The sequence below is a fragment of the Amblyomma mixtum genome, chromosome 2 (genome assembly GCF_055824585.1).
Source record: "Amblyomma mixtum isolate Tamu chromosome 2, ASM5582458v1, whole genome shotgun sequence".
In the NCBI taxonomy this organism is placed as follows: domain Eukaryota; kingdom Metazoa; phylum Arthropoda; class Arachnida; order Ixodida; family Ixodidae; genus Amblyomma; species Amblyomma mixtum.
The window spans coordinates 247652714-247675321 of NC_143013.1; the positions used below are offsets into that span (position 1 = coordinate 247652714).

Consider the following 22608-nt stretch of genomic DNA (forward strand, 5'->3'; position numbering starts at 1 on the left):
TTCACCACAAGTTACAAGTATCTTGGCATTAACCTTCAATCCGACTTATCATGGAATCATCATATTAATCTCACTCTTGCCTCCGCTAACCGTACTTTCGGACTTCTCAAACATAATTTAAAAGAGGCCGCGACACATGTAAAAAAACTAGCGTACACCACATTAATCCGTCCGAAACTCGAATACGCGTCTGCCATTTGGGATCCTCATCAGAATTATATCATCAGTAACATCGAAGCCCTGCAAAACCGTGCTGCGCGATTCATCTTTTCTGATTATTCATGTTACACCAGCGTCACCTCATTGAAGACTAAAGCCGAGTTAGATAACTTAGCACTGCGCCGAAAAATTTCCCGTCTATCACTCTTCCACAAGCTTTATCACCATCCTTCCCTTCATGATGAATTCTTTCAGCCACCGCCAGTTATCTTTCCACGTCGCGATCATCCTTACAAAGTTAAACGCATTAACTGCCAGTCATTCCATTATGCCTATTCTTTTTTACCACGCACAATAACCGAATGGAACGCTTTGCCATCAGAAATTGCCACAGAATCTGATCTAAATAAATTCCAACATCTTATGCACTCATGTTTCAACAACTAAAAAGGTATTTTTTGAGCGTTCTTTTCTTCTGCCTTGTCTTCTTTTTATTTTATAATTTTTGTTTTGTACTTCAGCGCACCTTTTCCAGTGTCGTCTTTTTCTTTTTCTAGCGGTGCTGTTATTTATGCTTAAATTTTGCTTTTATGTGCATTGTTGCGACCCTTTCTGTGAATGCCTATTTATAGATTAATATTTTGTGATTTCTGTGAATGCCTATTTATGATTAATATTTTGTGATTTCTATTTTATTTTAGTGCAATATTTTTAACCTTATAACAATGCTTTGTACTTACTCCCCCCCCCATGTAATACCCTCAAATGAGGGCCTTTGGGGGTATTTTGAATAAATAAATAAAATAAATACTAAGTGACATTTTACAGCAAGAGTGCACAAACGCAGGACAGAGGCAAACGGAAGAAACAGAAATTGTTCTCAGGAGACGACATTCCGACGACTGGCGGATCATTAGGTGGGAGCACCGAATACTAGCGCGAGTTCCTTCACTGGTTCCCTGGCTGGGCGTCAGTGGTATTGAATCCCGGGTTTCTTACGGTGGCGCTTCTTCAAAGCCAAACTACGGCTAGCCGCCGGCTCTAAAACGCCCTTTATGGATGAATCGCATCGGTTAGGTATTTGGCGCCAAGGCAGGTGTCCACATACACAAACTTTACAAACACTATAACCTTCCCACTGGGATGCGCGTCGCCATTAGTCAAGCGACGAGGTATTCTCCAAAGAAGAACAAGGCATTTTTTTCTTCCGAAGGAAAACAAAAGCTTCCTTAACGGTCCTCCTACCAGACGCTGCCGCTTCCGAGCGATTTGGAGAGGATTATTTGAGAGTGGGTAAAGTTACGTGTTCTACGCGCCGGAAATCGGGGTTTTGTCCGAGCTTCAAAAAAGCTTTTGCACCAAACAGAGTTTCATGAAATTGATTTGTGCTAGCAGCATGACTTGAGCAGCTCTTGTAAAAGCTGTATTTCATATTTTATGTTTTTTCCTCCTTTCTTGTTTCTTGTATCTTTAAATGGCTATAATTCATTGTTGAAGTTTTTTAGCAGTGTTTTGTGGTTTTCTGAGAATGATACTTTACGTACAGAGGGCAAAACGCATGCCTAGAACAACCAAGATCTGTGTTCTGGAGCTCCCAAAGCCGCTGCGACAAAGAAGGCAAAAAATGGCGATGAAATTCTATGAGTTCAAAAACAGATGTTTAGATCCAGACCCTTTTTAACCAAATCTTATCGCTAGTTATCGCGTGTTACGCCCGAAACCCACTCAGAGCGTGTTCTAGACATGCGTTTTGCCCTCTGTACAGCTGAAAGAATGAAAATCTATAGCATAATTTAAATAATGCTTTTGTGAATACTATTTTATGATCCGCATCCCGCTGAAATCCTTGTACCCAATGAGCCATGATGGGAACCCGTCAAGCTGCATATAACAACTGGCAGCATTTTTTCACATCCCCGCATGTCCCTAGTGAGGATGAAAGTAAAGACGATTTTATTTCAAGTCGGGCCGCACAAAGCGGACGTTTCTTATCAGACGTGCCATAGCAACCTATATTTTACATATCCTCTCATGCGCTTCGGCCAGTCCGTTCAGCGTCCTCTCCTAGAGGAACACCATGCACCTCACCCGCGAGGGCCACTCGCATTCCAGGATCGTTTCCGGCGCGATGCTTCGCTCGAATTCCAAATGCTTCGCCCGGGCATGTGACACAGTGCAGTGCAGGTAACTGGAAGACAAAACGCGCCAATCTATATTCTCGCATTTCGCTAGTATACAGCAATAAAAAACTAGTAAAATACTGGGACCTCGATAACATCCGCGGAAGCGACACTCATCAGGGCGTACGGGAAGAATCAAGAAGACCTATTGGACGCGAACAACAATCGCTTACAGGGGTCTTCCTAACACATGTTCTAAACGATATCAAACATGAATTTCGATATAAGTCTGGCTGGTGACCTTGATTTTTGCCCGGAGCGTTGCGAGAGGTAGCAGTTGAGTGAGCTTACCGAATGGTGGTGGTAAAACTTCATTTTTTTTTTCGTAAAACTTTATTTAGCTTACCGAATACCTTGTCGCCATTTTCAGGGCTATCATGCATTGTTCCCCAGAGCAAAGCATTCGGGGCAGAGAAATCTCAATGTACTTTGGAGCCCCCTAGAGAAGAAACACTCACAGAATAGCAGGCTTACTATATTTTGTCAAATCAGTGTGAAGTTGAACGACCTTAGAAATCTTCAAGAGTATTGATTATAATTTAAGTGTAAAAGTTATGATAGTAGCAGTGTTGCATACGCAAAGAGCAAAAAAGATATTTTTCATCTGTTTTTCAATTTTCATAGTTTGAGCACAATTTTGGAACAGTTGCTTCACGCAGAATATCTTTAGGTTGTTCTTTTCTGTCCCGTAACCATATTGGCTACTTTTGTAATGGAGATGGCAGAAAACAACGACTTTGCCAAGATTCTTATTACGAAGCAGCTGTCCCGAAAACCTTTCAAGCAATTGTACGAGGGAAAGAAACGGTAACAACAGAGCGCCTACGCGCTCCGCTGTTATATTTCGTTTTCATCGCAGTTTTGGCTGGGTTGTAAGAAAGAGACGTTAAAGTCGTTCGAGAATGCACCATGGACGACTCTAGCGTCATTTTGTTACCACCAAAGTAAAAGCGTGATGAAGAGAATTGTGAACAGCGGAGAGAGAACGCTTCGCTGCGTTCGCATTTCTATCGATCGGCCCGGTTCAATGAAAGAATAAGTAATTTTCTGCTGACTTCCGCTTTGCTGTGTCTGTCATAATTTCAGCTTTTGTAAGCTAAAAATTGCCTCTCCTTGTCACAGGATGTAATTTAAGACCAGTTTTACTCGGCCATTATATCGGTTACCCCGAATTGGGTAGGTGCAGAAGGGCTTTCAGAACGTCGAGGCTCAAATGCTTTACTTTTCGGATCAGTGCAAGCGCAGACCCTAAGATGGGAACAAAATGTATGGCAAAGCGCTCCCACGTTGTGCTGCTCCCTCTAGAGCCGTTAATTGAAGAACGCCCCTTCCGATTCGCGAGCAAATGAATCCTCGTCACCGGCCCCTGCTTTTATCTGAATCGGCCTTTACGTTAAAAATGTCACATTCACTCTGTACTTGTCTTTGGACGCGCGATTGTTTTTCGGCTTCACTTAGCATGGTTTTAACATAGGCTTATTCGACCGCAGCAGCGTAGATATTATACAGTTTCCAGCCTTTCACACATCTCAAAACACCATGTCGCGGCGAAACATGTTTTTTTACATTTACCCCGAAGAAATTCGAGTACTCCGGCTCGCTGGCACCGTAAGCTATTATTCCAGCCCTGGAAGAGCGTGGGAACCCTAGAGCAGCTGGTATTTTGGCGCGCAACCAAGCGTACAAAAAGAGCATCGCGTCATCGCGACGAGTGCCGCGACCTTGCGCGACGGTCGGTTGCCTTTTATGACAGCGCCGATGACCATTCATAGATAACATAGAAGACTATGGTCGAGCGCATCTGCGCTGCAACAACAAAACCCTGCTTGCGTTGCAGACTTCAAAATCTTGTTGGCTTTGCTATCGGCAAACCCTTTCAACACGGACTGACCTCGCACACTCTGCGAGGCGCTGCATAATCTGGGAATTCTTGAAGGTGGATCGATGATTATGACGATGATTAAGGCCAGGGGTCTCCAAACTATGGGTCATGAAGTGATTTTAAAAATGTTCAGCAATTTTAAAAACGATCTTAGCATAGAGTGATTTGTGACCCAACTTTTTTAGGGATATGTATGCTGAAGTTTCGCGGAAAGTTCGAGTTTTTGTGTCAAGTTTTTCTTTTCTACGAGTTTGTCATTCTGCAAACAAACAAATTTTTGGAATGTGGTAGTAGCTTTTAGGATGGCTTTCACCTTTCTGCGCATTAACATTACCGTTTGGTTCTGCGTCGTCATCGCATATCTCATTATCGATAATGGCACCGAGATTTTCCTGCAGGATCACAACTTTCCCATTCTATTCTCTTTGTGCCCTCGACATCAATGACTACTTCTTGAACGAAAGATGAATCATTATCAATCTCTGACACCTACTCGCTTGGCGTGAGATATTTCCGGCGTTTTTTTTTTATTTTTTCACCATAATCGTGTCACCATATTATATTCCTAGGATGCAGCGTTCCTTGACACGGAACGAGTCATAAATGCCGGCATGGTAAATATATCAACCGCGATGCGTAGTTTACGACCGAGTCTCTGGCTCTCTCCGATCCACTTGGAGTCAGATTTTTCCGACATCCTCCAATAGTGTAAAATAGCTTTCTCCTAAATATTTTTTTAGGAGTAACCTGACGACAGCTAGCGCTCTAGAGAGTGATTATAGTAGTACTAATACTTGTTTCCTTATTGTACACGCTGATAACGAGGCAGTGCAAACTAACAACGGCGGCCGCAGAATGAATTTTTTTTGTAACCATATTGTCACGGCTATACAGTCGGGACAGCCAGGTCACGTTTTACTGAACAGCGCCAGGTAGCAGCGAACTCCCGAGCGGAACCCGAAGAAGAGACGACGAAGAAGCCCCGCCCGCCACCATGGCTAAGGCTAGCCAGGATGGCGGTTGAGACAGTTCGGCCAGGAGACGGCGCCACGAGAATGTCCAGGAATGTGGCATTGCTCCCCCCCTCTGGAAAGCGCCGCCCGCGGCGCTGGAGGGCGTGTGGTCCGGCAGCCGCTTCCCCGGGCACAGGCTTTTGGGGCACGAACATCCGCTGATCATAGAGTGCCCTTGCAGAGGCGCAGTAGTCCTGGTGTATATAGTAGGTATCGGCGACAGGCGCGGAATCCACTTTCTCGGCCGTCGTGATCTCGTACGCGAGGAGAGGGAGGCATTAAGACAATCATCATAGATGCGGATAGCTGGAGCATATGGACGGTCAGGATGGAGAATGCCATGATCTTTGCGCTCTTAGTCGTCTGGACATAGGCTACTTCCAGTGGGAGCAGCACGCGGTCGTTCAGCGTTCGCGACAGTGAAGCGTGGGTACTCCGTCCGACGAAATATTCAAGCTGCAGCGTGTTGTGGTTGAACAGCACGGCAAGTGTGGAATGGATGTTGACGTTGCCGAATTCCATGAGGCGGTTCTGGCCGATCACCATCTCGACGGGTGCGCACGGTGAAGAGCCGAGTGGAGAGAGAGAGAAGGTAGAGACGAGTGAGCTGCTAGCGGGCGTGGTAAGGCTTCATTCGGGCGACATGCACAACTTCGGACGTTGGTCGCCTAGAGGAACGAACAGTTCCTTGAGGGAGAACTTCATAGTTTACCTCGCCGAGTTGGCGTAACACTTCATAGGGGCCAAAGTACCGCCGAAGAAGCTTTTCAGAGCGCCCTCGTTGACGGACTGGGCTCCACACCCAAACATGTTCTCCGGGCTGGTAAGTGACATCCCTGTGGCGATGGTTGTAACGGCGAGCGTCTTTTTCTTGTTGATGCCGGATATGCTGCCGAGCAAGTTGGCGGGCGGCCTCGGCTTCGTGAACAAAGTGGTCGGCCCCCACGACAGTGGAGTTTTCACTACCAGGAAGCAGCATGGCGTCGAGCATTGTCACGGCCTCGCGACCATGGACTAAGCGAAATGGTGTGAAGTGAGTAGTCTCTGGCAGCGCGGTGTTATATGCGAACGTAACGTAAGGGAGTACTGCATCCCAGTTGCGGTGGTCGTCGTCGACATACATGGAAATCATGTCGGCGATCGTCTTATTTAGGCGCTCAGTGAGTCCATTAGTTTGGGGGTGATAAGCTGTTGTTCGTCGGTGACTCGTGCCGCTGAGTCGCATAACTTCCTGTGTCAGCGCCGAGGTAAAGGCCGTTCCTCTGTCAGTTATAACGACCGTGGGTGCGCCATGACGAAGCACGATGTTGTGCATGAAGAAGGTGGCAATTTCCGCAGCTGTTCCGCGGGGAAGAGCTTTCGTCTCACAGTATCGACTGAGGTAGTCGGTGGCGACCACAATGTACCGGTTACCCAGCGAAGACTCCGGAAAGGGGCCGAGTAAATCCATGCCGACTTGGTAGAAAGGAACTTGTGGTGGATCAATAGGCTGCAAAAGTCCGGCCGGCTTAGTCGACGACGTCTTGCGACGTTGACACTCGCGGCAAGTTCGGACGTAGCGTTTCACAACCTCCGCGAGCTTGGGCCAGTAATATTTTTGCCGTATGCGGGCCAACGTTCGGGAGAAACCAAGGTGACCAGAGGAAGGATCATCGTGGGACGCCTGCAAGACTTCATCGCGAAAGGCATTAGGGATAACGAGCAGATAGGCAGGCTCCGTCGACCTATAGTTCTTTTTGTACAGGATACCCTCCCGTAAGCAGAATGATGACAGGCCGCGTGAAAAGATGCGGGGCGGAGTCTGAGCGCTTCCTTCGAGATAGTCAATCAGGGACCGTAATTCAATGTCGCCTCGTTGGCGGTGAGCCAGGGTGGACGCGGAAATGACCCCAAGGAAAAGGGAATCGTCATCGAGGTCCACGGGACTGGCAGGAAGTGGGGCACGGGACAAACAGTCTGCATCACTGTGCTTTTGCCCTGATTTATACACGATGGTGACATCAAATTCTTGCAGTCGGAGGCTCCAGCGTGCGAGTCGCCCTGAGGGATCCTTGAGATTTGCCAACCAACACAGCGAGTGGTGGTCGCTCACCACTCGGAAAGGGCGGCCATACAAATAGGGTCGAAATTTCGTTACTGCCCACACAATAGCTAGACATTCTTTTTCGGTGGTGGAATAGTTCACCTCAGACCGTGATAACGTGCGGCTTGCGTAAGCGATTGCGCGTTCGACACCATCCTGCCACTGTACAAGTACCGCACCAAGGCCAACGTTACTCGCGTCTGTGTGCAGTTCTGTGTCAGCGGCCTCATCGAAGTGCCCAAGTATGGGTGTATTCTGAAGACGCGTGCGTAGCTCTTCAAAGGGATGTTGTTGCTCCCGACCCCTGACGAACGGCTCGTTATCTTTGGTGAGGCGAGTAAGGGGCACAGCTATTCGGGAGAAGTTCTTCACAAAGCGCCGATAGCAGGCGCAGAGACCCAGAAAACGGCGCACACTTCGCTTGTCAGCAGGAATGGGAAAAGAAGCGACGGCAGCAGTCTTGTCGGGGTCTGGACTAACGCCCTTGGCGCTCACAATGTGGCCCAAAAACTTCAGCTCCTGGAAAGCGAAGTGACATTTCTCGGGCTTAAGGGAGAGACCAGCTGAACGGATAGCTTCGAAAACAGCGCGTAAGCGGCTGAGGTGTTCTTCGAAAGTGTCGGAGAAGATGACAACATCATCCAGGTACACAAGACACGACTGCCATTTGAGATCAGAAAGCACAGTGTCCATCATCCGTTGGAAAGTTGCCGGAGCTGAGCATAGGCCGAAGGGGAGCACCCTGAATTCGTACAAACCGTCCGGGGTAATAAATCCGGTCTTCTCCCGGTCACGTTCGTCCACCTCTATCTGCCAGTAGCCGCTGCGTAAATCGAGTGATGAAAAGTATCTGGCGTGGCGCAGACGGTATAGGGAGTCATCAATGCGCGGCAAAGGATAAACGTCTTTCTTAGTGACTTTGTTCAGATGTCGGTAATCAACACAAAACCGGAGGGTCCCATCTTTCTTTGCAACTAGGACCACAGGCGACGCCCACGGGCTCTTCGATGGCTGGATCACGTCGTCGCGGAGCATTTCTTGAACTTGCCTTCGAATTGCATCCCGTTCCTTTGAAGATATCCGGTACGGCGACTGGCGTAATGGTCTCTGGCTTTCATCAACGATAATTCGATGTTTTGTTATCGGCGTTTGCCTAACTCTGGAGGTTGACGCAAAACAGTCCTGGAAAGAGTCAATGACAGTCTGGAGGTTGCGTTTGTGACTAGGCAGGAGATTCGGGTTCACGTCGAGTTTAACCGGAGCATTCGTTGATTCCACGGACTTCGTAGTCCCTGTCAACGCGTACTCTCCGGCGCATTCCCCGAGTTCTTCAAAATAAGCAATCGTTGTGTTGGCCGCTAAACGTTGGGGTTCACAACCGAAATTTGTTATCAGTAGTTCGGCTCGCTTATTGTTCAGTTCTATAAGCCCGCGAGCTACACACACTTGCCGACCCAGGAGCCGTGACATGTTGGCTTCAGCGATGCCATGAGTGCCGGCGCTGTCATCGCACTCCACAGTTACTAGCATGGTGGTTCTCGACGGAATCACCACGTTATCATCGCAGACCCGCAACTTAGTCCTGCGTTGCTGCGGTTCGTCGCCAACAGTACGGTGTGCGGCAAACGAGACGATCAGCTCCTTAAAGTCGATGACAGCCCCATATTCCTGTAGGAAATCCAGACCGAGAATCAGGTCTTTAGAACACTCAGGAAGCACAGCAAAGCAGCCAGGGAAAGTGACGCCGCGGATCTGAATTCGTAAGGTGCAAACGCCGGTCGGCGTCACAACATGGCCGCCGGCTGTGCGGATCTGGGGCCCAGTCCAAGGTGTCAAAACCTTTCTAAGGGTCGTGGCTAGCCGGCTGCTTATCACAGAGAAATCAGCGCCGGTATCTACCAGTGCGGTTACTTCACAGTTATCAGCGGTTACTGGAATTTCCGTAGAAGCCAGCTGCTGGCTCTTCGTCGGCGGTGGGCTCGTCGGGTCAGGTGGTCGTTGGTCTCGTCGTCGCTGCAGATCGTCGAGTGGAGGCTCTTGTTTCTTTCTAGGTGCGGCGGCCCTACCCCCAGAGGACGCCGTCTTCAGTTTTCCCGCCGTGGGGACCTGCCTCTGAATTCGCCAGAGGTCGACGGACGGCTGGGAGAAGAGAGTCTCCTGGGCGATGGGGATCGAGACTGGCGTCGCGGCACGGTCTGAGCCTGCACGTTGGACGTCAGGTATTGTTCAATCTCCTGGGGTCGCTCGCCGTAGCGTGGTCGAGGAGCGTCTGAAGCGAAACCCCTTAAACCCATCCGACGGTAGGGGCAGTGGCGCAGGACGTGGCCAGGCTCACCGCAGTGGTAGCAGAGTGGCCGGTTCCTCGGCGTTGGCCACATGTCCGCTTTACGCATGGCGGGCCGGAATTCCTGCGGCACGGTGGTGGGCACAGTTGGACGTGGGTACTGCACAGCCGGCACAGGTGAAAAAGCTTGTGCCACTGCCGCAGGCCGTCGAAGTGCCTCGCTGTAGGTCATGATGTAGGGTTGCGGCTGCGGCTCCGGAACAACTGGTGCTGGCTGCACCACTCGACGGATTTCATCCCGTACCACGTCCGACAGGGCGGCGACGCTGGCCTGTGGAGCTTTGAAGCGGAGTTTCGCGAGTTCTTCGCGAATGATGCTCCTTACAAGGTCTCGAAGATCTTCAGGAGGCAGCGTCGTAGGCGTGCAGGTTTGAGCGGCTGCCATACTAGCCTGCCGGCCGTACTGTGCACCGCGTTCCTGCAAGGAGCGTTCCATGCTCACTGCCTCCTTCGTAAAATCGGCCACTGTCCTTGGAGGGTCGCGGACAAGTCCAGCAAACAGCTGCTCCTTAACGCCCCGCATCAGGTGCCGCACTTTCTTTGCCTCGGCCATAGCAGGGTCGGCTCGACTGAAGAGGCGCATCATGCCCTCAACGAACATGGTGACGCTCTCATTAGGCTGCTGCGATCTCGAGTTCAGAGCGACTTCCGCCTTCTCTTTTCGTTCACTGCTGCCCAATGTCGCCAGCAGCTCGCGACGAAAAACCTCCCAGGTGGCAAAAGAGGACTCGTGGTTCTCGAACCAGATCTTCGCCGAGTCCTCTAGCGCGAAGTAAACGTTCCTCAGCTTGCGTTCACCGTCCCACTGGTTGAAGGCTGCCACACGGTCGAAACTGGCCAACCAGTCTTCAACATCCTCGAACCTGTCACCGTGGAACGTCGGCGGTGACCTGGGCGCGTGAAGTACGAAGGGAGTGTCAGCTCCAAAATGTTGAGTGGTCTGGCTAGCTGTGGTTGATGTCATATCTCTTGCCGGTTCTGTCAGGCCGCTGAACTCTGGCTGTAGGCCTCGAAGGCGGCGGCTCGCTTTGTGGACGGGGGTTGTGTCCACGCACTGAGGGCTGGCTTCAAAGGTGTCTTCAGAGTCAGTGTACATGGGACGATACCCAGCCGGCTCCACCAAATATGTCACGGCTATACAGTCGGGACAGCCAGGTCACGTTTTACTGAACAGCGCCAGGTAGCAGCGAACTCCCGAGCGGAACCCGAAGAAGAGACGACGAAGAAGCCCCGCCCGCCACCATGGCTAAGGCTAGCCAGGATGGCGGTTGAGACAGTTCGGCCAGGAGACGGCGCCACGAGAATGTCCAGGAATGTGGCAATATTTTGTTTAACAGCCTTCGTCTGATAACTTAAAGGCCGCAAGGATGTCACGATCAGAGGTTAAAGGTTGAATTTAGAGGTGGTGTCAGGGAAAACTCTTCTCTTTAGTAAAGCCGGTTCACCTATAAATCCGCTGATTACATTCGGAATCATTTGGCCTAAGAAAATTTAACTCAAGAAAAAAAAGCACTTTGACACGAATTTTTTTCCTTTATAATGCTGTTTGAACGAGAGCCCAAAATAACATCATGCGCAAGTCTATGCGTGAGCGAATAGTTGTGAACTAATAATTTCAAGCCTCTCGGTGTTCCTCTCTAAAATCTATGCCACAAAAAGAAATTTATTGGTATCTGTGTAGTTGAGGCTGGGTTATACACCTGCGATTATTCCCCTAAATCTATTAATTTAATCCTTCCAATCTAACTAGAAACGCTAAGTGCTGGATACTTCGTATCCTTTGAAAGGTAAACAAAGTGCACACTTTTCCTCGGTTGTAATCAACAGGGCTGTTCGTTTGTCATTAACCGTTACTCGTCCCGATATGCTACAACTTCAAATGAGGTCCTCCAAAGCGCTATTAGGTGGAATATTCAAAGAAACTCAGCGCATTTTTGCGTTTATGATACAGTACATCTGCCTTCAGCACTTGCTGTCTCCAGCCTATAATGTCACATGTTCTTGACATCTAAACGAAAGATGATTTAGATCCGCGTGCCGTAGAGTACTGTCTTCACTACACAGAAAAATAGCGTCACACAGTGTGCTGTACCAAAGTAAAATTTCTTTTGAGCAGAGACTTTGATAAATGTAGCGAACGTTTACTTTGAAATTTGTCTCTCTCTCTCAGTCAAAGCCTCTTTCTCACGTGAACTCCCGCATCACCTCATGCTTGCAGAACATGGTGCCCGGAAGTGCTCACATAATGAAATTGCTATTTTCCCTTGGTAATGCTGCTTACACATGAGGAAATCTGTGAAGTTTTACCTCCTTTGTTACGTGTTGGCATTCACAATCATTTTATTAATCTTTCCATGAAACACGCTCCCGAAATAGTGCTTCGTTTCCTGATTCTTATCACTGGTAACAAACGTGTTTATTTTCACCGTTTTAAAACCAACAGGAAAAGGGTTGTTTCAGTGTTCCCACCATTGTGTAGTGATAACACGACATTGTACTGAACTCGCCTGCGCCACAGCCAAGCTTCTTCGTTTCTACACAGACTCTAAATGCACGGCACGACGGCACCCCATTTTCCTACTCGGCCTCACCGGTGACATTCCCAAGCAGGTGAAACACCAGCCAGTGTTTCTCTGCAGCTCAAACGGTCACTTCTTTGCACTGCCTCTTCACAGCGGTCACGTTCTGTTGAGAATGAAAAAACAAATGCGAAAAGCTGTCTTTGCGAATCCTAGAGAATTCATTATCTTCTTCATCTCATCCTGCAGGCACCCACGTGTCATCTCTGCCATAACGGCAACCACACTGCAAGCTTACGTCTTACACGACCTTGCATGCTTGAGGGCGCGGTTCACTTCATCTTCTTAGACAACATGTCTTTGACACCCGGTATCGTGGTGCCATCTTCATACGTCGGCGCAAGAAAAAGCATTGAAGGTCGTCACAGAGAAACTCTACATTCTTTCGCCGTCTATGGGAAAGGGTAGACACCACGGAGTATAAAAAGCGTCGAAACACTGCACCGACCAGCAGTTGGCTCATCATCCCTTGAAACGCAACCATGGTAAGACGATGTTTTTTGTCTTCAGACGTGCTCCTAAAGAGACTTCTAAGAAAACAATTCGAACTAGCTGGCGCGCATCATTTGGGAAATTATTGACATTGGACCACTTAGAAATGAGGTAGTTGTTTTCGGAGATTTTGCTTGCACCGAAACTGAAGCTAAGCTGCAGTAAGAAAATCAGCGCCCTGTTTCTCTTCATTCTCTGCGTGATAATCTGGCAGTTCTAGTGCCCAGCGTCGCAATATTAGTCGCCACAACAACAGCCCAAGACAAAAGTAAACGCGTAACAAGCGTTAGCAACATATTCACCATACCCGTCCCTTCTGTGCAAGTCGAAATTGCCACACCAGTGGTCGAAAGTTTTTAAACAGAAAACTTCGCAACTTTCCGTCGCTCTAATAGGTTTGCCTTCTGAACAGCGGTAACTATTTGTGTCGTCAGGCATAAGTGGTGACTTTTGTGAATTAAGCGGTGCAGAAGCAGAGCACTTCATTCTGTAATGAGTTCAGAATCTTGAAGCGCAACCGCCTCTAGGGTAGCACAGTAATGCGAAGTATCTTTTGCAATAAGCGTTTAGGAAAACACAGCTCAAGCGGATGAGTGACAGAAAGTGTTAAATACTCGGGATGTTCGCTTTAACATGCTTTTCTTTGAGATTGATGACCAATACCTTCAACCTCCTTCACAGGTGAGCAAATTGTGCTCAACCTGGTTCGGCAAAAAGCTTGAAAAGGACTTTTCCACACTGTGTTCATCCACAGATCTCCGAAAGTAACTAGAAATCGTAACATCCTAGATCTAACTCTTTATGCTATTTTAGAATAAGAATATATTAAATAGAAGGTCGCAAATTATAGACTTAACAAGCAGACGTCAATGTGTCAAGACACTCGCTTCTGTATATATGGATTGAAAACTTCTCCGAATGCCTTGCCATTCCTTACAACAGCAAAAGAGAGTGGGAGCTCTCTGTTTGCTTCTAAAGTTTAAAGCTGCTATGTTGAGCTTGTCTGAACAGGGGACATGGGTGTAATGTAGCGTTGCCCTGAACTTACGAGACTGTTTTTGCTTAGTCACGAGCTCAGGAGGCCTGACATTAGAGATAGTTTTGGCACGACAAAGCTGCACATCAGGCTAGTAACTGTCATTTCAAGCTTCTTATCTTGAAATACTCAAAGGCGCTATAACCACTCGCATACGATTCTCGTGTACATGTGCCACAGATTTAACGAGCACACGTCAGACTTTCAGAATACTTTCTATACAGTCTATGGTAAATTTAGCTCTTGTTCTAAGCCGATGTCCGACCACTCATCAACCATTTGTTAATAGGTAAACTTTTCTAACCGTCAGAACAGCTCTCATATACACTTAATATAAAGAACCCTTTAATCAAGCTTTTCACACACATCGATTCTTTTAACGGCGCTCGCTCAACATTCAGCCCCACTTTGCACAAGACGCCTCCTCGATCCGCCGATTGGATGCAACAGCGCCGAGCAAAAACTTCAAACGCGAGACAGAGAATCGATTCAAATTACCCGTTTTTTTTTCTTCTGGAGGAGGCACGATTTAAGGCACTTGTTTTAAAATGCGACGCACCGAGAAGAATGATCAAAATTACCCTTACGCATGTTTCGTAATTGTCACCACGATGAAACCAAAGACGCCGATTTAGTTTTACTTAATTTCCTAGTGAGTTGTATTGATACGCATGCCAACCACCTCCGCTGTTCTGACAAAAGAAGTGCTTCCTATAGAACACTTCTATTCGTTTAGTTCTTCGGCTAACTACATTATCGAAGAAAGCCGCTTTATTTTCAACAATCTGACTGCAAACTCCCGCGCTCTCAGAATTTATTGCGTACCGGTAGAGGCTACACATTACAATCAGGATATTTTTGTTTTCAGATCCGTGCCTGCGTCCTCCTGGCTCTCGCCACCAGTGCTTTTGCTGGTTATACCGGCTTCGGCCTTGGCCATGGTATCGGATACACTGGCCTAGGCTACGGCCTCGGCTACGGAGGCTACGGTTATGGTCTTGGCTACGGTGGCCTTGGTTACGGCCTTGGCTACGCCGGCTACGCCCCAGGCGTCGCGACCGTTGCCCATGCGGCCCCAGCTGTCGCCACCGTCGCCCACGCTGCCCCAGCCGTCGCTAGCTACGCTGTCGCCCCAGCTGTGAGTCGCGTTGCCGCCTACCACGCTGCCCCAGCTTTCGCCACCTACGCCGCTGCTCCAGCCGTGACTAAGGTTGCCACCACCTACGCCGCTGCTCCAGCCGTCACCACTGTTGCTCACGCTGCCCCAGCCGTCGCTAGCTACGCCGTCGCCCCAGCTGTGACTCGCGTTGCCGCCTACCACGCTGCCCCAGCTGTCGCCAGCTACGCTGCTGCTCCAGTTGTTGCCGCGGCTCCAGCTGTGACCAGGGTTGCCACCACCTACGCTGCTGCTCCAGCTGTTGCCACCGTCGCTCACGCGGCTCCAGTCGCCACCTACGCCGCTGCCCCAGCTTTCGCTGCCGTCCACCACGCCCCAGCTGTTGCCACCGTTGCCCACGCTGCCCCAGCTGTCGCTGCCTACCACGCCGCCCCAGTCTACGGCTACGGCGTTAACACCCTCGGCTATGGCGCTGGCCACTATGGTTTCGGCCATGGTCTCCTCGGCTACGGCCTGAACTACGGTTACGGCCTCGGCTCTCCCTTCCACTACGGTGCTCTTCTCCGCAAGAAGAAGTGTAAGTATCGGTGTTTTCACTTATAAATGGCTCTGAACAGAGGTGCCAAGTAGAATATCGTTGCAGTTCAGCAGAACTTCGAAATGCAGCTCCTTGGTCCATTAACGCAACAAATTTCATGTGGCTATTTAGGATTATTATGCCCTAAGGGAAATGCTCTTATTTATATAAAGGTTCCCGAATCTTCCTGTGCTACGCTGGCAAAAATATACAAAATATTCTTTTAAGCCTAGAATCAATCTTAGTGACGCAATTTTGGAGTTAATTTTGTATTTATTGCAATATTACCACAATTTTTATAGCAGGGTGAAATGTTTTGTTTGTCGTCTTACCTTTCTTTGTTTTATTTCAGAAATCTTCAAATCAAGCTACATCTCGATGAAATGTACTGAAGGAGCCGCCCATCTGGCCTGGTACCTCGCAGAGAATACATACAAATAAATATGTTGTACTTAACTACTTCTTTTGTCAGTGGTCACTCATACCTACTTGCTTGTAATGCTGTGTCCATGAAAGATACAGCGGGGATAAACTTTAAAAACGTAAAGAGGACAGGACGAGCGGTATACCGCTCGTCCTGTCCTTTTCTCGTTCTTCAATGTTTATCACCAAATGTATGCTGTTGGTGGTATTTTGTGGTATGAAAAATAAAAGAAATCATCCGAGTTCTTACAAGATAAATTGAATATTATTGTAGAGAATAGCCTGCAAGCAAAGAACGATGTCGAGAATAACATTTCAGCAGATTTTTCTGATACACCCACATCATGCTCCAAAAATTTCATACTGACTTTGCTCGCTGCCAATACAGGGGTGGTTTCAAACCAAATCAATGTCGTATGCAAAAAAAAATTGGACTTCTAGAACTGAAGCGCCTTGGGCCGAAAGTCTCAGTGGCATTAGCTAAGAGCTGTGCCAATTCCTGATAATGGCTTCTGAGTCAACACCATTATATGCAGGCTTCTTCCTGGAGTCGTGAAGCAACTCTGCGCAGGCGCATCTCTAGGTGGCCAATACATTCGCATCGTTGTAGTGAGTGTTTCGACGACTGAACACAGCCTTAAACAGGAGCCACTCTGCTCTGGTACGACATCCCTGAACGTTAATTACTGCAGGCACTAGTGGCGTCCGGCTTAGCTTCATAGCGAACATTCAGGTTGACCCAGATGAAATGGATCATCGTATATAACATAGCGAAACCTGCATCCAAATTGAAATTAACTGAGTGTTTTGCTGCCTAGTATTTCTTTTTTACATCTACTTTAAAATTACTCGACATAATTTATTGCTTTCTTAAATATCACTTAGTTTCCAAGGCCGGTGGGTACGTCGGATGATCACCATAATCGGTGAAGGAGAACGATGAGGCATAATGGACAGCCATCGGCATAAAGCAGTCAGAGCGGCACGAAGAATGCCTTAAAAATTGCGTCTTCGTACGCCCGTGCTGTGACACATGGCCGTTTAGGGAAGTAGATAACACGAGGTGCTAAACAAAATGGTTCATTAGAAACGGAAACCAAGAGAGAGGGCTGTTACGAAAGAGGCAGTTTGGAAATGCCCGAGACTCGGTGCGCTCTCCTTTCTTTTTTGGATTCGGCTTCATTTAAAACCGTATTTGGTCGGAGATGTCAAATTCGTGCTCGCGCCCATTTTCATCTTAATACAGTCGACATCGGAAGGTACCTGTAGGTGTCCAGAGCCTAAGGGATGCCGGAGCTTACTGCAAAGGACAACATACCGCCAGAAACGGGCAGGTCGCGCTTCTTCGCGTGCACCCTTTGTTAAGACAGGAACTGATTGAGGCGACCCGTGTCAGCCTTACTTTCTCCCCTTAACCACGGCAGAAAGAAAAAACAGCGCCTGCCGAGGAGCAAGGCTGTTTTAAAAGCAGTTAATTTTAATGGCGAGCACATTCTTAACCATGTTCTCGAGAACCACCGAATATTCACATTCAGTAGTCCACGACCATGCCAAGGCCCGGTTCGAAGAAAAGCTTCGGACATTGCCCAAAGCGCGCCCAAAGCGCGCCCAAGTGCCCAAAGCGCGCGACGCGCCGGCTCTGTCGGCACACCTCGCGACAGACGGACTGCCACTGGTCCAACACCGAAAAGAATAATTTGGGCTCCTGGCCACCAGGGCTTACGAGGTAATGAGGCCCCTGAAGCGACTGCCCGTGCGCTTATTCACCGGACTCCTCATCCCAGCTCTTCTGGCTCGGAGACTAACCAGCCGCTGCTGCGATTCTAGCAATAATAACGCATTATAGCGACAACCACCGCCTTTTCCCGGATCCCAGCAAAGGGGCTGAGTAAGACGGAACGGAAGAGCGAACTTTAAGGCGCCTGCAGACAGGTACTCTACTCTGTCCTGCAATCATAAAACATTACAATCCTAACACGGATGGGCGGTGCCCGCACTGTGGGGAGACCTGTCATATTTTCCACATGGTGTGGGCATGTACTCAAAATCCCCACCTCCCTCCTTTCCCAACCCCTTCCCGAGAGGCATGGGAGACTGCCCTCCTCCACAGCTCCTCGCTTGAGTCCCAAAGGGCTCTGGCGGAACTTGCGAGAGACGGGGCCTCGTCATGCGGTGTCCCGGACTAGGGACGCCGACCATGCAGCGGGGCCACTCTGTGGCTCCCAAATTCTATTTCATGAAATAAAAGTTTTCACCACCACCACCGCCCAGCACTGCGTTTACAATGCGTCTGATGACTGAAGAGGAAAACGAGCTGCCGGCGCCGTATGCTCCTGACATAGAAGTGTGGTTTTCAAGGCTAATGGCTCAATGGGAAGTTGTCGACCGCCGTAAAATTGGTCCGAACCAGCCGCTTCCTACCTGGTAACCTTAACGCAGCACTTTTTAATCGGCAAAATCAAGTTGCCAAAACATTAAAATACTTGAGACAGCCTGCTCTACGCACTCGAATGCTGCTCGATTATCGCGCTCACATATGCGACATTATGAAATGCTGCCAGCTTCGTGTCGTCTGCGCTACCCACGACAGTGCTTTGGGTTGCTGTTGGTACAGTGATAAACGCCAGAGGCTGCTGACACTGAGCTTTTGCGGCGCCCCGCCAGCAACCGCTGGGGCTTATCTTGGAACCAAAAGCAATGACAATCTCTGTCGCGGGCAGCGCAGTAGGCGCGAAGCTGGCAGCGCTGTAATCGTGGTCATTCTTAAATGCCGTCGCGGTACCATTGGCTTTCCCCTCCTTGTGCAACCTCCAGATTCTGCTGGTCCGCTGTGCGTGGCAAAAACAGCCAGCTTCTAAAGACGTGTCCAACCACGACGACATACGTTTTTAAGCATGAAATGCTTTTTTAAGCATGAAATGCTTTTAGCTCCCGTTGTGAGCACTGTGGTGACGTCACGCCGAGACCGAGAGTCAACATCCGGGCACTGAATTCCACTCATCCGGGCACTGAAACGAGACCATCCGGGCAACGTACGATATTTAACAAGACTCTCTAAGAGAGAGGGCCGCGCTTCCGCGCCGTCCCAAAGGATGGCGCTGCGGTCCCACACACACGCATGTAAAAGACCGGCCGCTGGGCCTTCAGGTCATGAAGTTTCCCCCTTTGGCAGGCAGATGTATACACGCTCGCGGAGTATTCGAACGCGCTGCATATCCATTCTTGTCAGGCCTGCGTAACGTCGTGTCCGCGTACGCTTCTGCATCGTCCTGTATTTCAATGCCGACACCGTCACCAACGTTTTTAGATCCCTTTCAGTTTGCAAGCTCCCCCGCGCCGCGCCCGAGAAAGCGGCCCCCGTCCGCTTCCACTCACCACGCGGCGCTGCTGTCGCTGTCGGCCCGGAGGCGCCGGAGCGCTCGCGCTTGGCAGTTGCTGTGACAGCCTGTTCTCATCCGCGATAACATTGGGAGCGAACACGTCGAACTCAAATTTGCTGTACTTTTGGAGCTGTCACGTTGAAACTTCAGCCTCAAGGTTAAAGAAATGTTTCACCTGGCTAGTAAGGGTGAGATAAAGAGCAGGCTGATGCCAGTTCGCAAAAAACCAATCGTTTGCATTGCGCTTTATCGCATCACGTTTGCGACGTTTAGCGCTGATGATATGCGTATGTTGGAGTAGAGCTATCAATATTTCTTCGGGAGAATGCACGAAACATTAATGAAAGGATAAAACTAGCGATGTTCCGCTTCTAGATCAGTCACGAAATTCCGCGCTATATTATCAACGAAGCACCGCACATGCGAGCAGCATTTTGCACGTTCTTTAGAATTCCAATTTCAGAGAACACAAGTATAAATGCAGACACACTTAGCTGGATGCAGGGAGGGAATAACTATAGAAGAGCTTTTTATTTGCAATGATAGCACAGACAGGAGCAGCGTACTGCACTTTCATTTTTAGAATGTTAATTTCATTGAACACAGACAAGCATTAAATGCAGACACACTAAGTCGGAAGCACGGAGGGAATGGCTACTTGAAGGCGAGCTTTTTTATTTGCAATGACAATATTTCTCTGTTCTCTAGCCGACGGTTCACTTCTCTCGCCTAGAAGTGGATGCGTGTCACTATGACAAAATGCAGCACTTGGCATGTAAAAGTGGCCATATGCTCTGCACATCCAAGCCGAACAAGGTTTTGCAATTCAAGCTCGTCTAGCAGCTCCCAAGAAACGTCCCTTTCAAAAACAGGACCTTCCTTCAAAGAAATCGGGATTGCTTTGTTTACAATGTTGGTAAACTCTAGCATCTTTTTGGTGGGATGCTTTAAGCACCCTTGCTTGAAGCTTTTGTATACTGTAAGATAAGCGTCACTGCCAACAACTGGCACAGGACAGCTGATATCTTCCATGCTGATATCTGCTGGCTGCTCCAAATCAGGCGGCGGTGAACATGGCGTAGACGCGAAGGGCCACGCTGGTCGGGCAAACAGCGTGGCGAGCGCCACCGCACGGAAGGAAACGGAAAGGCGACAATCCGCGCACCGCAGCTTTCAAACTGAAAGGGATCTAAAAACGTTGACCGTCACAGCTGCTTAACCAGCAATGAAGCCTGATGAAAGGAGAGTTAGGAAGCGTCTTGCGGAAAGCGATCGCATTGCGAGTGATACGCCACAGCAGAAGACTGCTCGTCCCTGCCGACAACGCCATGATTATGCGGCCGCTCCCGAAAACGACAAGGCCGCCACGGTTCGCGGCTGCCTACCTAAACCCGCACTATAGCAGGCAATCGCTTCGACGCAACAAGAAGAGTGTGGTGTGTTGAACACTAGACCCATTTCAAGATTTTGACTAGTACCATCTACAACCAATGTGTTACGTCCGTAAACATTTCACCCTTAGTGTACTCTCGGTTATGGGAGAGGCAGAGATTTTTTCCCCTTCATTTGATTAAGGTTTAATCTGACTTTCTCATACGCACGGTGCACTCTGTAAGGCAGTATTGTGTTTAAATTTCGCGGGCATGCATTCTTGTCGAACGAAAAGGACTGCGTTAAGCTACCCCTTCGGAAGCGGTACGGTCTCTCCATTTTCATGGCACGCAACAAGTTCCCAATCTACACAAAGCCAATATTAAAAAAAAGTAATTCATTATTGTTGACTATTTTAATCTAAGCACAACGAAAAAATACCCTCCGGTGCTGTGCATATAATTCGACGAGACTTTTACCTCATTTGAATTCAGAAGAAGGCTTTGTTCTTTTTTTTTGTAAAGCTTGCTCAATTTTCGGTTACATGCCCAGTACTGCATAATGCCTCTAACACCAATGGCTATGTTGCTGTAACTTATTTCTCCCCCTAGCGAAATCTAGGCACTTTTGTTCAGAAGTTCCTACTCGCTTGAGGATTCTGGTGTGGGGTAGTTGGTTCATGCTTTAACAAACAGATTCTCACAACGAAACAGAACGAGGAGAAGAGAGAACACGAAACACAGGACGGGCTCTGTCCTGTGCTTCGTCCTGTCCTGTGTCTCAGCGCCCGTCCTGTGTTTCGTATTCCTTCTTGCCCTCGTTCCGTTGCGCTGTGTGAATCTGTTTCTGAAATCGCTTGAGAAGTTGCTGAATGTCACAAAGCAGTATGTTTGTGAATTTGTGCGTTCATATATGCTTGTGTTAATGTTTTTTGAGAGTGCACTTAGTCGGCATTGGTTTTTGTTATCTGCCGCCTACAACCGGCGTCGTGTTTTGTTGAAGGTCGAGGAAAGTTAAGACTGACAAGCACTGACCAGAATAACGTAGCCACCAGAGAAAGTGCTTCAAGCGCAGACTGGCATAGAAATATGCGTAATATAACATAACCCCCTCCCCCCCCCCTCCCCCCACGGATTGCTCGATATGAAATGTTATAATGCGCATACTTTGTAACGGTTCAGTCATAACGACGGCGGCATTCTGCACCAATATATGTCAGTATATTTGAAAAATCTCTTAACAAACCTTTGTGAACTCCAGAGCCGCGGAATGCGTGGATATTAGGACAATCATAGGGTGTTTAATGAGCGCTGAAGGGAAAGACTGCGCAAAACTACGTCCTTAGGTGTGGGATCTGAACCGGCAGATATGTAGTTTTGATACAGGACGGAGCTTTGTTAAGGAAGGAAACTAAGAAAAAGCAGGAGATCTTCAGCAACGCACTAAGTGGAATTACAAAACTGCGCTGGGCACGTGCATTCGTTGCAGGCTACGACTGATACGTGGTCGGCAACCAGCTTTCGCGAGTTCGCAGGGTAATAAACATTGTATCGGCGAGTGAAGCAGTTGTTCTTTCTCTCCAGCTGTCAGATATGCATACAGCTCTGGATCTAAAATGAAAAGGTGTGTTTTCTTTCCGATGTTAATAGCAGTTTAAAAGGTGGCGTTTTTCTGGTTAAAGGGAGAGTGAAAAAAAAATAGACCAGACAAAACGAAGGGAAAACTCGTTAGAGCGCTCAGAGGTGATCACCGCCGAAGAAAGCAAATCGCTTGCGTCTTCGCGGAGTCACTGATCGCATAATCGTATAATTGAGCAGCAGAAAGTGAACAAGGACGTTCAAGAAACATACATACGAGGACGATGGTGCACTGACAACTGAAGAATTTTTTTTAAAAACCGTATAGTTATCCCGAAGAACAGGCATGCCTTCGAAAGTTGTCTACCATCTTCTGCTCACATGGCCGTGCAGGT

General features: G+C 48.5%; 1 protein-coding gene across 1 annotated transcript in view; it reads left to right on the forward strand.

Moving 5' to 3' along the window:
* LOC149363359 (uncharacterized) overlaps window positions 1-16441 on the forward strand; it is a 36058-nt gene extending 19617 nt beyond the window's left edge. The window contains exons 2-3 of the mRNA XM_089568481.1: window positions 14818-15462; window positions 16422-16441. Of these exons, the coding sequence (XP_089424607.1) occupies window positions 14818-15462; window positions 16422-16441 (665 nt within the window). The remainder of the gene's footprint in view (window positions 1-14817; window positions 15463-16421) is intronic.
* The last annotated feature ends 6167 nt before the right edge of the window (window positions 16442-22608 follow it).